The sequence below is a fragment of the Mastacembelus armatus genome, chromosome 5 (assembly GCF_900324485.2).
Source record: "Mastacembelus armatus chromosome 5, fMasArm1.2, whole genome shotgun sequence".
Classification (NCBI taxonomy): domain Eukaryota; kingdom Metazoa; phylum Chordata; class Actinopteri; order Synbranchiformes; family Mastacembelidae; genus Mastacembelus; species Mastacembelus armatus.
The window spans coordinates 22,968,865-22,983,778 of NC_046637.1; the positions used below are offsets into that span (position 1 = coordinate 22,968,865).

Sequence of the window (14,914 nt, forward strand, 5' to 3'; positions counted from 1 at the left end):
ATTCCTCAGCAACATGTTGAAAGATATTTTCCTGATAAATGGTGTGACAATGCTTTTCTAGAAGAAAAATAAAAAAGGTCCTGCTCCTGCTGAAGCTATTGCAGACACATAGCTGCTTACATAAAACCAGCACAAAAACTGAGTCACCATTCTCAAAAACTTCCCTCTTCTCAGGAAGTTTTTCCTCTGATCAATGGGTGCTTTATTCTCCCTTGGCTGCACATTAGTTATGTTGTTCAAATTACTGACTGGCATACACCAACATTACAAATATGTGAGCCACTTTTCTGCCATGTGAAAACTGCATTCATGAATAAACACCTATTATATACATACATATAGAGGTCAAAACCATGAAAACATGACAAAGTTTAAGTTTGATAGCAGCAAGTGGTTAACTAAGTGTATTGGGAATAAAAAAAGACACTTGGAGCAGGACAAAGCTGTCACAGGAATAAGATATGGCCAAGTAAGGAAATTCAGGTATGAGTCTTGTAAGCTGAACACCCCCTTTGGGACATCTTTCCTCAGCCCTGCAGTCAAGGTAACAGAAGCTTTTTATTTCTAAGGCATCAGGGTGTGGGAAACAAATCCTCAACCACAATGTGCCAAACCACTGAAAGTCACTGAGGTGACAAAAATCTTTTTTTGTCCTTTTTACATTTCTATTGAAAACATACATTTTGACCAGTTTATACAATACAGCATCATATATTTTATTTTTTACAGAGCACATTACCAAAAACTTATACTATTCATGGGTACAACCCTTGTCTATTCAAGAACTCATTATTGTCCATATAATGAATTCTACTTCTTTCCATAGTCAAATGTGCATGGCTACAGACTACTAAATATTAGATGTAGTGATAGTAACAGCAACTGCAATATTATCTTTATTGTGGACAGTCTGTTAACCATTATATCATAAGGAATAAGATGACTGAACAAGACTGTTTAAAGTGATCGTTAATATTTCTCGTGTCAAAGTCAGAGCTCAGTTGAAAGTCACAGAACCCCAAAAAAGATGTACAGAAGGACCACAGATACAAAGAAAGACCAACATTATGAAGGTCTTATAGCTCACGTCTTATAGCTAGTTTCATTGTAAAAGTTCTCAAACTCAAAGATAGCTTTTTTTCTTCTGTGGTCTTTCAAACTAATGTCAGCAGCTATGTTAAACTCCTGTATTACTACAACTCTCCACAAACTAATTATTGAGAATTAAAAGCTGTCAGATATGTATTTGAACACAGGAGCAATCATTAAAGAAAACTCACCAACTACTCCTGGGACCCTCGCTTTCCAAAATCAGGATTTTCTTGGAGATTCTACAACCAAAGTAACTGCAGGCATAGAATTAAAAGACACACTCTAATCACATGAGAACTAGTTGGCTAATGTAATTTATTGAAGCTGGACATGAACCAAAAATGGCTGGAACAGTGCAGAGTGCAGATAAGGAGCCACCTTCTTTCCTGACCAGTAAATCATCTACTCTTTGCATTTTGCCAGGTAAAGTTACATAATATATTTAAGATGGCAGAAAAAAAAAAAAAATCACACACACATCTTTTTTTTTTTCTTTGACCCACTAACCTGTAGTGTTAGAGGCTGGGAGGAATGATTCTTCTGTTAACGGGTTTGTTGACTCTCTCTAGTAACATACTGTGCACCAATGCTGCCAGAGAAATGCAACACCCCTCTGACTGTTTCACTTTGCTATTCTCCAGGTATCATGACCTCCTATCTCTCCTCTGCAGCAGCAGGACTGAGGGAACCTGTCCCTGAGAGTATACTCGGTTAAGTCAAGAAGTCAGTCTAAAGAACCAGTACCGACTTATTAGCTTGGTGTGTTTTTACATCAGGCACAGGTGCAGTATTTAGACATTTTCCTACCAGTGGGGCCATGGACCTTTGGCCTTTTCAGTGCTGAACGTTCCCTGCAGCGTTTTCGACCTCCCATTGCAGGTTTTCTGTTTATTCTAGACGTGTGTCCCTTTATCCTTCGCACCCGTACTGGGACACACGTGCACGGGGAGATGTATTTATTTAGAGCCCTTCCTATCAACGCTGCACTGCACAAAGTGTACTCTCTGTCGTTTTAATGAAGCAGCCTGAAACCGTAAAACTATCCCCCCGCACAGTGCCCTTATATATATCTGCCCTCAGGTATTAGCCTACACGAAGGACAAGTAGGAAGTCCCCATGTAACTGTCTGTTAACAATCCCACAATGCAACGCTCCGCGTGATGCCGAAGTACACTCCTTAAAGTCAAGTTTGAGGTCAGTCTGAAGAACCAGTACGGAGTTATAAGGTGCTGGCCGTCCGCGGGAGCGCGCATAGCTAGCTAAACACGTGAAGCTGATTTTATCGAGAGCACACTGATAAAGTTAGACAATAAAATAGTACTTGCTGAAACAGTCCAGAGCTGTGACTGATAAAACTGTTACTGTTATATGATGTGTCATTATTCTGATCGATGCATTAATGACTGACCAGAAAGAATCGACAAGAGAAAAAAGTCATAGAGGTGAATGTATGTCGTATTTGTTCCCATCAAACGAAAATTAAATGATTTTTTAATGGAGTCTGGTGAATGCAAGAGAAAGCAGCACACACAGGTGGTCAGAAATTACCATTAATAAACAACAACGACCTGATGTTAACGATGGACATTTACTACTAATGCTAACTATACCAGAAGCTGTTACAGTTTCACAAATCCTCAGTTTTATATTGTATATTATCTTGGTTCCCTGGATGTATTTAAAGTTAAGTTTATATAGTTGATAACATGCAGCTCCTCAGATATTTCCATAATGTTGATGCATTAAGACATAAACGTAAGAGAAAGATTCTTTAAGTCCCATATCTGAAGCCCAAGTCATGTCTCAAGTCACGGATTGTGTGACTTAAGCACAACTTACCTGTAAATCAAACACTATCAGTAATTCAGCAGTACAAGATTTTAGAGAACACATATATGAATTGACTACATAGTTTATCTGTTTAATCAGATAAAAGAGACTGAATCCTGCAGTATAACCAACATTATATTTTATCAAAAGTTGTGTGGTCATGATAAACAACAGAACTACTCTTAAAATTACAACACAAAGTAACTCCTGCTTTGGACAATCCAAATCATGTCAACATTTCCCTGATGCCTACAGATCACTCTGTAGTTAGTACAATGGACAAGTCATTACTAAAGCCTGAACAATTAACAGTTAAAATAGTTCAAGTTTATCACAATAAAAGGCAAGGAAAAAGACAGCCTCCAATCAATCTTGGACAGACAGAATCATGAAACCCAGGACTATCACAGTCCTAATTTAGGCTGTGTATGTGAAACTAGAAAACTAGTTCAGATGTCATTAACCAGATGCCTTACTTTCTAGGACAAAAGATTTGCAAAGACAAGACTCTATACTTTTTATGAGTGAATCTGTAGGTCTGATGATAGTCAAATGCCTAGCAAACAAACTGCTACCCCTGTATGACATCAGAGACTAGCAGAGGTGGTATTTCTTTCTACTTGTCATTACAATTGAATATTTAGTGCAAGAACATTTTCATTTCAACATCTTTATCCAGAGTATTAATTAATATGCTCCATGTTGGACTAAAAAGGTGCTTCCCAGAGCTGTCAAAGGCTTAAAACAACAAATACCTAACTTAGTTATAGGCTGTCACTCACCTTTGTGGATGTTGCTAACCCGGTGTCTTTTTCCGTGGACTTTATAAGAGGCTGTTTTTCTTCCAAGAACAAAGGTTGTATCACACCATCCAGTGGCCTGTGTTCGAGCATCTCATGTGATGCACCTATAGTAAGCTGAGGCATACAAAGATAACAAATATTCATAAAAACAAAGTTTATTTTACTAAATACATGACAAGTGCTTTACCAAATTCTGTGAGACTCTTGGGGCTGACTTTTTTCAGCAGCCAGCCATGGAGACATTTAGGCATGTTGACCTACAGCATCATGTACCCATTTAAAGAGACACCCGTGCAGATAGTGAGCTCAAACCCGAAGCATGCAGTGAGAGTGAAATGAGTTACACTGAGACATGAGAGGTGGAGCTACGTGAACCCAACCACCTTCAGTGGACCAACATTGCAACTCTATTAACAAATTCAAATGTGATTTGTAAGACAATATTTGTCTCCTTTGAGCATTTTTGTGTACTGTTGACACTGACATTAAATTGTTATCAATAAAGATTAAGATTAAGATTAAACTACTTTATTGATCCCAAACTGGGAAATTCCTCTCTGCATTTTAACCCACCCAAGTGCACACACACAGCAGTGAACACACACCGTGAACACACACCTGGGGCAGTGTAATTAAAGTGTGCTTAATTACTCAATTGATGAAACATTACCATTGATTTTGTGTTTTCACTGGATCGAACATCAGTTTGAATAATGCTTTAAATAAACAGACATGCTCATATCACTGCACATAATTCATAAATGTTTCTTTAAGCACTTTAAAATCAGGGGGTACAGTACAGCGTTAGACTCTTAAAAGGATTTCTAAAAGTACCATTAAACATATGTTTAGTCATTTCTGCTTTATTAGATAGTTTTCAGTAAAACGAGATGGAAACCTTGACATGACAATGCCCAATGATTGTTCCAGGGATATCAATTACAGTTGGCCAACATATTTATTGAGTCACAGGGAAATCCTGGATGAAATGCACTGTTAAGGAGGCTTTTTCATTTGCACCTGTTTTTGTACCCCACTAGTAAACAGCCAGTTCTCCTGGTTACTATGAAATTGTGATTTCCTCTGCACCTTAATGTTTGACAAAAAGAAAAGTGCAAATCTGCAAGAAATTAAAAAAAAAAAGCATAAAAAGTGTTTTTTATTATTACTATAATTAATCGCTTCCACTTGGAAGTGTATGCATAAAGATATGAAAACAATATATGAGACAAGCACTGGGCCCAAACAAAAACACAGCAACAACACAGGACTTTCAACTGAACAGGTGGTCTCGATTGTACACATACTTTCAGTTCCTATTATTGCTCCCCAGTCCAAAAGGAGAATGTATGAAACCCAAGACAAAGCAAAAAGCAATAACACACCCCCTCAAAAAAAAAAAAAAAAAAAAAAGCAACTGCAGTTAGGACCAATTACTCAATTCAGGAATATAACCAAAAGATTTATTTCAGACAATTTTGATTATTTAAAAAACAACTTGCTTTTGGTTTATTCATTAAGTCGCATTTAGCCCAACCACAGACATAAGGATTTCAGTTTAATTGAAAGCTATTACCTATGGAATGTTGAGCTTAAAAATATTTTTCTGTGTCCGTAACACTCAAGAGATGTAAAAGTACTCATGGTTACGTTGTACATTTCAGCATTTTGCTTTTGTGTGAGTTGAGGTTATTCATATCAGAGTTACATTATGTTGGATGAAGTATCTCTGATGCATGGGATACATAATAATGGCCATAACCATTTACAATTCAGATGTTTATAGACAGAATAGAATCGTTTTGATAGTGAAAATACAGTTTTAAAAAACTGATTTAATTGTACAGTAGTCCTTGTCCCTGGAGATGTGGATGTTTGTCTGCACGCAGCTCAGTATGTAATAGTCCACTGCTTGACGCTGGCATCATGGGAAGCAGTGACGAGAGTGTGCTCATCAATCCAGGCCAGGCCGCTAACATGGTGCAACCGGTGAGTGTCTGCAGACAACAGGGCATGAAAAAAAAAAAAAACTTCACACTTAACACAGAGAGAAATCTTAAAGTAGAAATTTGTTTCACTCTACAATAAACCCAAACTGAGCTTCTGAGCCTACAAACCCAAAGATTTTTTTATGTTTGGATTCTGTTGCAGAGTGGATTTATATTGATAACAACATGCAAGCCAGGCATGAGTGAATATACATATATTATGGCCTACCTGGGAGTTTGACCCTTTGGTCTGCATCACCAACAGTCCATATGTACACCATCATGTCCATCCCACCAGTCGCAAAGTGCTCATTATCAGGTGACCAGGCCAAGGTTACTGGTTTGGCGTGGTGTCCGTAAAACTCATTTTTGACCTTGCCGAGGGGGGAAAAATAAATAAATAACACAAGTGAGAAATAATTACAACCCAGAAAGAATGGCTCAATTTTACACAAAACATTTGAATATCTGATCTTAAATAATCTACAAAGTAGGAATGAAAGATGTTTACTGAGTAGCCGTCTGCCACTGTGTAGGTTGTGGCAACTTTCTTGTCATCAATGACAGCCAGATAGGCTCCATCATTAGAGTAGGCCATGTCTGTGATGGAACCTTTAGCCTCGAGTGTTTGACCCTCGTCCTTCAGAGTGTTGCCTTGAATGGAATACAGATGGACTTTCCCATCCTGAGGAGAAGAAAGGCAAAAATTAGTCTTAAATCTGATAGCACCAGAGTGGTGATATTTTTTAATTACATACCAAGACATGCTGTTTGTATTTTTGTACCAAACTTAAAATACATTTTTAAAGAGATGAAAACTAACTAAAGTCAAGTTTAGCAACATAATGTGTTCCTGGAAGTCCACTTACTGTCCCCCCAACTGCAGCAGTGGCACCACCAGGGTGGATAACTCCAACCTCCGCTTCATAGCCAAGATTATCCAATGTGAAGATTTTTTTCTTATCTTTCAGCAAGACAAGCTAAGGAAAGTACAAGATGAGGAATGACATCATTCAAGAGGATATTTACTATGTTTTTACTGAAATAAAGAATGTAACAACTGAAAGGTGGTATGTGGAATCCTCACAGACTAACACTTCTTTAGTCTGGATGTTGATAATGACAAATGCATTACCTGCCCAATGCACACAGCCAGGGACAACCCTCCTGGTCCTGCTGACACACTTTTAGGCTGGAAATCCATCTTCACCACATCAGAGGCACTGAAAACCATATGATAATTAGAGAAACTCTGATATCCAGTATTTAGTTCAAGGTAAAGAAAAAAAGACAAATATTGCAGGACATGCATAAATTCCAAGTGGGCTTCTATGAAACTTCAGATAAAAGTAATATACTGTACTGCGCAAAAGTTTCTGGAAGTTTAGATATTTCAGATTCTTATCACACAGCACCATCAGGTGTCTGATCGTTCCCAGACTCATAGCGCATCCCACTGTGCAGGACTACAAGCCCATAAAGTAACCATTACAGTTCACGAAGAACTATTTTCAGGGGCAAGAAAAACCAGGTGTCCTACAGCAGATGGTGTGACCCCCACAGAGCCCAGATCTGGGCAGTGTGGACTCAGTGTATCTCAGAATTATCTGTATAGCAATGTGCAATAATGACCCCCACCTGTACTCCTTCTTGCTGATGCTGGTGTAGCGCAGTGTATCATCCATGCTGCATGTCACCAGCTCGTTGGCTTCGTTGAATGCCATTTTGCTCACCTGGTTGCTGTGGCCTTTCCCTTTGAAGCAGTCATTCTTTCCAGTTTCTGCATCCCAGTAATGTGAGACAAATGTTAAGGACAAACTTCATTATTGATAATGTGGCAAGAAAACAATGGACTGGACGTGGTAAGTCAACACCATGGGTGGGCTGTGGCATAAACCCAGTGTTTCTGAGGTTATCAGAGGTTTCCCCAGCCAATACTCTGCATTCATCTAAGAAAGTTCAGTTATTTTTAAACTTTTGATTGAAAAAGTTCATTGCATTGCTCTAAAACCCATTAAAAGGATAAGAAAGAGTCTATTTTTTGTTATTTTTTCCACAAATCCTGTACGGACACTAAAACCTATAGTACATTTTTTGCAATCACCAGCAAGACCTTGGTTTAGCTTTGCTTGTACCATAGACCTACATTTTTTCCCACCACAAAAAAAAAAAAAAAAAAAAAAAAAAGCCATAATGACATGTTCCTTCTTTAGAAACAAGGAACATGTGTGGCACATCATTTTTTTTTCCAAACAAAGAGCTCCAAAGGCTTAGAGAGGACATGTTTCAGTCTGAACTGAGAAACATGACTGATAGTTCAGTCATGTTTACAAAAGTAACTACAAGAAAGGGGTACCTTTGATACTAGCATACTACCATGATATTGCCATTCTGATTCAGTGAAATATTCACATGTAAGAGGTTAGCTGGGACATTATCAAATATATTGTATAATTTTGCATGCAGCATAAAGGATGTGTGTGTGGTTTTTTTTTTTTTTTTTTTTTTTATAAAATGAGACAGGCAACATTGGCACAACAATGGTGGGGAAAGGATATTGATATGTCCATCATGACTACCCGAGTAGATGTATGCTCGCCCTTCACTTTTGTGGACTGTCAGACACTGGATGGATTTGGTGTGACCCTGTAAGATAAACAAATACATGTTTCTAATACAAATAGTCAATGCTAGAATACTAACACTCAATAAACTCCACTGCTGAGTCAAAACTGACACTTTATGGGACTGGAGTTTAAAGAATACTGGTGTAATTTTCCCCACCAGCCCTTTCACCATTTCTGATACTGTTCTGATACAGAGTTGCATTGAAAAATCCACTGATGATAGCACAAGCTAAAAGATTTATGTATTAACGTCTTTAATGTGTACATATTGAGTATTCTGTAAAAATGTAACATTAAAACATATTTTTTCAATTTCAGAAAGTATGTCCAAATGTGCAAAGTTGAAATACAACACTATAGTGTGTTCAGGGATATGAAATACAAGATATCTATGGCAAATGTACAAATCGGCTAAATGTATCTATCTGCATCTGTAAATGCTAATTTATATTTCACATGCCAATACATGTTAAAAGTCCAGCATGTATCTCCAAAACTGACATGTGTTTATTTCCAAATTAGTAGGATCAAGGAACTCTACTAACAGAAGAGCATCCAACAGCATCCTTAAATTTTTAGAGTCTGACCTTGATGGTGCGTATGGGCCGGTCAGGGTTGTTCTTGTCCAGGTAGTTGATATATCCTGACAAGGAGATGCTGAGAAGGTGATCTTTCTGCCACAGGCAGCCCAGCTGCTGGTCCATCACCTCATTGCCCATCTTGAAGGTGGTGACAGCCGTACCTGCACCAACATCCCAGAGCTTCACGGTCTTGTCCCCTGAGGCAGAGATGAGCTGGGTGCTGTCGGGGCTCCAGCAGATCTGGTGGATGAAAGACACAGGAGATTTTTTTTGGGGGGGGGGGGGTTATGATATTTATATACATGTAACCAAAGCTGTGTATTTTTGTATTACTGTACAATTAACTTTTAAACCTTTATTCAACAACAGAAAAAAAACCCTTGCTCTGTGGAAAACAAATTAGACAAGGGGGGGAAAAAAAAAAAAAAAAAAAAAAAATCAACTCAGTAATTTGAGGTCAGTAGGAGGCTGCTTTCAGAGAACCTAGTTTGAATAGGGAAACAAGCATTGCCTGTGTGTACACACTTTAGAAATACTGCTTGCTCACTCAGATTTCACAGATTTAACTCTCCTAAAGAAAGACAGACTGGCAAAATGTTGTGTTACAGAAAATAACACTTACAGCATAGATTCCTCCGCTGTGGGCTTTCTCTCCACCCAGTGGGGAAATGAGCTCACCCTTTGTTCCATCATAGATGACAATCTGCAGAAAACACACTCATTAAGAAGACACATGTTTGGACACAGCTTCAATTTGTCTACATTTTGTCAATACAGGCCTGACTGTTTTGATTGAAACAACCCTGGAATAAACATATATTATGAGTACATATCACAGTGGTCGCCCAATACTGACCTGACCATCGGCACCGGCTGTGGCAAATCGGTTTCCATCCGGAGAAAAACGGACAGAGTTGACAAACTGGCTGTGGTCCTTTATGGGTCACCAGGAGACAGGGGACATGAAAAATAGTGGAAAATTATCTTCAAAGAAATGTTTGTGCATAGCCCATATTAATATTGAATTTAGCAGGCTCTCTTAAGTCTTCCAAACTTTTGTTATTGTTAAGATATATCAAAATGGTGAGCCATCATGACAGAAGTTCACAGTTCTGCCTCATTTTAGACCATAAGAGCTGAACAAGGTCTAAGGCTACATGAAAATTCAACTGGGGGCACTTCAAGAATGGCACCAATCAGGACCACCCTGAGCTTGCATGTGAACAAAGCAGTAGAAAACTCCAGACTAACTTTTACAAGTCAAAAAAATGGAGGGAGTTTCAAAAGCTGCAAAATAGACTTGAGAAACTTTTCCTACACAGAAGTTGGGATTTAATTAAAAATATGAATAAATATAAAAATACCAAACATTTAGTGCTTAGCTGTAAGAATATTACAACCTAGTTCAGGTCATTTTGTGAAAAAACAAACAGATTTCTAAGAAAAAGAGCACAGTGATTGTCAGGTTGATGACAAAATGTAAAGATTTGGTGCTCAGAAATGAACTTGTTTCTAAAGGGAAGACCTGCTTTTCAGGATGTGGCTGACATGCTAAAAGAATTTATGGAGGAAAGTCTATTATGTAATATGGAAACGGACAAACAAGGCAACACTGTGTAAAACCAGCAGAGTGTGACAGGCTTGGGATGACCAATGAAAATTACAAATAAATAACCCAATGTCACAGAAAATTCATTAGTCTACTGTAGAGTTGCAACAAATCCTCATGGAAATCAAGGAATTCCATTACAAAAAAAAATGCTGGAAGCTCAAATCTATATTATCTGATCACTCGAGTTACTGCCGAAATATTCGGTAGAATACTCGACTCCAAAAATAATATATAGTTGCAGTCCTAGTCTACTGTTGTACCTGTATTCACTGAAGGCTGATATTTTGTTCTGCATAGTCAGACTAGAAGTTGAAAATGACATTTAGCTTCTAGTTTGGCCTTTTGGGTTTGAGTCCTGTGCATAACAGCAGCAAAATAAGCTTGGCTCCAACTAGTTTGCTTAAACACAAATACTGCTCTTAAAAAAAAAAAAAAGAAACAACAAAAAAGGAACAAACAAACTTCACAACTCACACGTAATGTAAACTTGAACTTGAAGGGAGGGCCCTCAAAGAAGGAGGCACAGGTGTCATCACTGCCAGTGACAAGGCGGTAAGGGCGTTTCTGCCTTATGTCCACACTGTTGATCAATTTGGAGTGACCAGAAACCTCTCCCACTGAGGAACCAGAGTCCCACAGGAACACTGACCCAAACCTATAGGAAGAGATTGACATACAGTCCATCAGGTTTCTGAGAAATTCAAGAAAGGAAAAAAACCTTTTTACTACAGAAATGATTTCATGTAGAATAGTGCTTCACGCACTACAGTCACACTAAAACCTGCCTAATTTTATTTATAGAAAGTTGTCCTACATACTTGGCAAAGCAGGGGGTTTGTTGGAGGCTTTGGGGTTCTGTACTTCTCATTAATAACATACAGAAGTCAGCTTTCACACAATCTATAGCACTTGCTTCATATTTCAGTCATGAGTGACACTAGTAATTGTAATATAACCAGAACACAAACACCAAGTTTGCATTAAAAAAAAAAAAAAATAGGCAAACAATGGACTTGCACCCAAAGGTCTTTGATCAGCATGAGTGTTTGCAGGATGAACTTCTCATGAGAGTCACGATGCTCATATTTAATGAGGCCAATTGCTTTTATTTATTTAAGATGGGTAAGCTTTTTTATAGTATGAGAGCCCTGGATACTCACTTCTCTCGTCCATCACCAACAACAGCAATCCTCTTGCTGTCCTCTGTCCATGCAATATCATTGACCTTGCCTGAAATAGGGGTGTACTCGTACTTGAGCAGGTGCTCCTTCTGGGTGGTGTCCCAGATGCGGATCTTTCCTGATGCATCTACAGGATGCAATCACAATTACTATGTTAAAGTATTAAAATCACTGAGGAAAGACTTTTGTTGAACTGTATTTGCATGTGAGTTGTTTACCTCCAGATGCAATGTAAAATCCACTGGGGGCATATTTGGCAACAGTGACTGGATGGGCATGTTCAGTGTAAATGTCTGCTATAGCTGGGTTCTGTAAAACACAGGAAAGGTGAGATATCAGCAGGTTTGCATTTGAAATGGCAGACACACTCCAGTTCCTGATCCATTTATGCAATATGTTTAAAATATCCCCCACACAGTTCTGTCTAAGATGATGTAAACCTACTCAAACATTAGCTGAGAACATTTAATTCATATCCATTATTCTAATTCAAACCAAATGTGTTGATGCACAGAGGCTGAAGAACAAAAACGGTGTAACTGTGCAAACACATATGGTGACTGGACACATTTTACCAACCGATAAAAGATAAGTGTGATAAGATACAGTTCCAAACAAGTCAATCACACTGACCATAAGAGCTGAACAACAGTTGCATTTTTAGAGCTGCTTACTTTGCTCACCCCCTGTGTTTGAAGCCCTCATCTTGTTGCTGTACAAAACACTGACCTCACCCTTATAGGTGTGGTTACAGGTGCAACTGAGGCTGGGCTCCATTTGGCCATGACAGTGTATTAACATTGCATGTTTTATAGCCATCTGGATTAGGGAAGCTTTTAAAATGGAGTGCAAGTGGCATATGAGGCTGCAGGTCTCTAACAGTTAACTATTATAGAGCAGCAGGTAGAGAAGATGCTTTTTCAAACCTTTGTGTTGAGGATAAGTTGAACAATTACTGAATTTTGGAATTTTTCATGTTAAATGCACATCTCTACTAGTCAATTGTTTCATCATGATATTGTTATGCACAATGTCATTTTCAAACGCTGCACATAGCATCAATTCAGGTCTGCTGTATAAGGTGCAAGTGCCATTTTGTATACAGAAACCATGTCCAATCACCACTGTGCCAGTCGGATTTTGTAAGACACCCAGAGCACACTCTGGAGTATGCTTTACCAAACCTGAAACTTTGAAGCAGGAATTCAATGAAATGATGCTTCTGAGGTTGGCATTAAATTTGACTCATCAAATTCAGCACAGCCAAAATGACTTATTACATTCAGTGAGTGAAATGGAATCACAACTAACTTAGTAAAATAAAAATGTTAGTATGTTTTTTATAATTACATCAATGTTCCTGATGATGACACACTTCCCATTGGTGTAGAGGAAGTTGTTGCCTTTGGGGTCACCGCCAATCACTTTAGCAACTCCCCTCTCCATCTGTGGGAGGCTGGCAAATACATGCTCTAAAAGAAGAGAAAGATGGCAGAGAGACAAAGTGAAGCATCAACAAAACTTAAACCACCACACAAAGTAAAAAACAGTAGTAAACTGAACTTTTCCATACAGGATTGTTTGAAGAGGGGTGATATTACACCATACATCTATGACCTGTTCTCCCTTAAATAATATCTCATAGCACCACAGTCCCGGCCACAGTACAAAAGTCTACAGAGTTGACCAGCATAGCTCACTTCCTCATTAGTCAGCCTGTGGACTTGATGTGCTGGACGTGGCCTCTGGCAGCTCTCTGATCTTTCCACACACAATGCCAGGTCTGGCCTCACTGGTCAACACAGTGTTCATAATATAGTTTATTATTCTCCCCAACAGGAGAAGCTGACTGAGAACCGGGCCATTGCAACACCTCAATAAGATACATGTGGCATGCTTTTAACTTAATAAAATAAAATAAAGATGGGCTTCATCGTTTGTGGAAACTTTACTACCTTTAAAAAACTTTATTGCTAACAGTGGTTTGTTGTAATGTTATTACACAAAAGATACGTGAGTGTTACAGTTATTCCCATAAACAGAAAATGCAGCTCTTTTGTTTCTGTTTACCATAAACGATGGGAGCAGTGACAGACAGCTATAGATGTTAATGCCCGGCGCTGTAAACAGGCCGGGGTGTGTGAGCTGCCTCTGTCTGGACATGTCATAACAATGCGATGCTTCCTCTGACTGACGCTAGCTCATCATGCTAACGCTAACTTAGCTCGACCACCAGCCTGCAACTGGGCTGCATTTCTACCAAAAGCGCCTTAACAGCAGATCGTTCAGACACGAGTCTATGCTGAATCTGCCAGCCTGGCCGCCGGAGCCGAGACTTTGTCTTCCATAGAGGAAGTGTCAAAACCATGCAGCTATGGGCGAGGCTAGCTGGCTGCCTGACGCTAGCAGCATCTGCCGAATAAATGAAGCCCAAAATAAACATCTCATTGCATTTTCTCTCTGCTGTGCCCGTTAAACAAATAAACAAACTTACTCAGGTCATACGGCATTTTCCCTGCTGGTCTCTACCTCAGCGTTACGCCACCAAATGAATGAGACAGTAAAGCTCCCCCGACCGTGCACTCCCCGATCACACCAACACGGAAGCGACTGTAGCTCTCGTTCAGCCTGGCTGTGCCCATATATGGTAAAGTACCACTAGCCACGCACTGCGTGTGCGGGATCACTCTGTGTGTGTATGTGCGGGATCACTCTGTGTGTACAGGATGGTTGTGTGCGTGTATGTGCGAGATAACTGTGTGTCTGTGTGCGGGATGACTGTGTGTGTGTGTGTGTGTGCGCGCGCGTGTGTGTGTTTGTGCGTGCGTGCGTGTGTGCGTGATCACTATGTGTCTGTGTGTGCGGGATGACTGTGTGTGTATGTGCATGTGCGGGATGGCTGTGTGTGTGTGTGTGTGTGTGTGTGTGTGTGTGTGCGCGCGCGTGTGTGTGTGTGTGTGTGTGTGCGCGCGCGCGTGTGTGTGCGTGATCACTATGTGTCTGTGTGTGCGGGATGACTGTGTGTGTATGTGCATGTGCGGGATGGCTGTGTGTGTGTGTTTGTGTGTGTGGCATGGTTGTGTCAGTGTGCGGGATCACTGTGTGTCTGTGTGTGTGGCTCATGATGCTCAAATCCACTAGCCAGACTGACTAGTTAACACCAGTGCATGCTTCTTAATGACAAAAATAAATATTATAGA

General features: G+C 39.5%; 2 protein-coding genes across 9 annotated transcripts in view; both read right to left on the reverse strand.

The window, feature by feature from the left end:
• The window catches only part of slc2a9l2 (solute carrier family 2 member 9, like 2), an 84,776-nt gene extending 82,560 nt beyond the window's left edge, over nucleotides 1-2,216 (reverse strand). For 3 of the 8 annotated variants that reach the window (XM_026307077.1, XM_026307073.1, XM_026307078.1), the window contains exons 1-2: nucleotides 1,600-1,892; nucleotides 1,281-1,346 (exon numbers count right to left, since the gene is read on the reverse strand). The gene's annotated coding sequence lies outside the window, so the exon portion shown is untranslated. The other 5 variants (XM_026307075.1, XM_026307071.1, XM_026307068.1 and 2 more) reach the window with 4 other exon arrangements.
• A 2,356-nt stretch (nucleotides 2,217-4,572) lies between these two features.
• wdr1 (WD repeat domain 1) lies at nucleotides 4,573-14,366 on the reverse strand. Its single transcript, XM_026307236.2, has 15 exons — nucleotides 14,209-14,366; nucleotides 13,065-13,186; nucleotides 11,933-12,023; nucleotides 11,694-11,841; nucleotides 11,008-11,188; nucleotides 9,778-9,855; nucleotides 9,544-9,624; nucleotides 8,928-9,161; nucleotides 8,272-8,359; nucleotides 7,352-7,508; nucleotides 6,849-6,936; nucleotides 6,583-6,693; nucleotides 6,225-6,398; nucleotides 5,943-6,087; nucleotides 4,573-5,722 (listed from the first exon to the last, which is right to left on the reverse strand). Exons 1-15 carry the CDS (start codon nucleotides 14,222-14,224, stop codon nucleotides 5,616-5,618), a joined length of 1,821 nt encoding a protein of 606 aa, XP_026163021.1. The 5' UTR covers nucleotides 14,225-14,366; the 3' UTR covers nucleotides 4,573-5,615.
• Between the last annotated feature and the right edge of the window lie 548 nt (nucleotides 14,367-14,914).

Coding starts and splice junctions, on each gene's coding strand:
- wdr1 (XM_026307236.2), bottom strand. Junction 6,937..7,351: donor ATCAGCAAGAAGGAGTACAG/GTGGGGGTCATT, acceptor TATGGTTTTCAG/TGCCTCTGATGTGGTGAAGA. Junction 6,694..6,848: donor TGGCTGTGTGCATTGGGCAG/GTAATGCATTTG, acceptor TACTTTCCTTAG/CTTGTCTTGCTGAAAGATAA.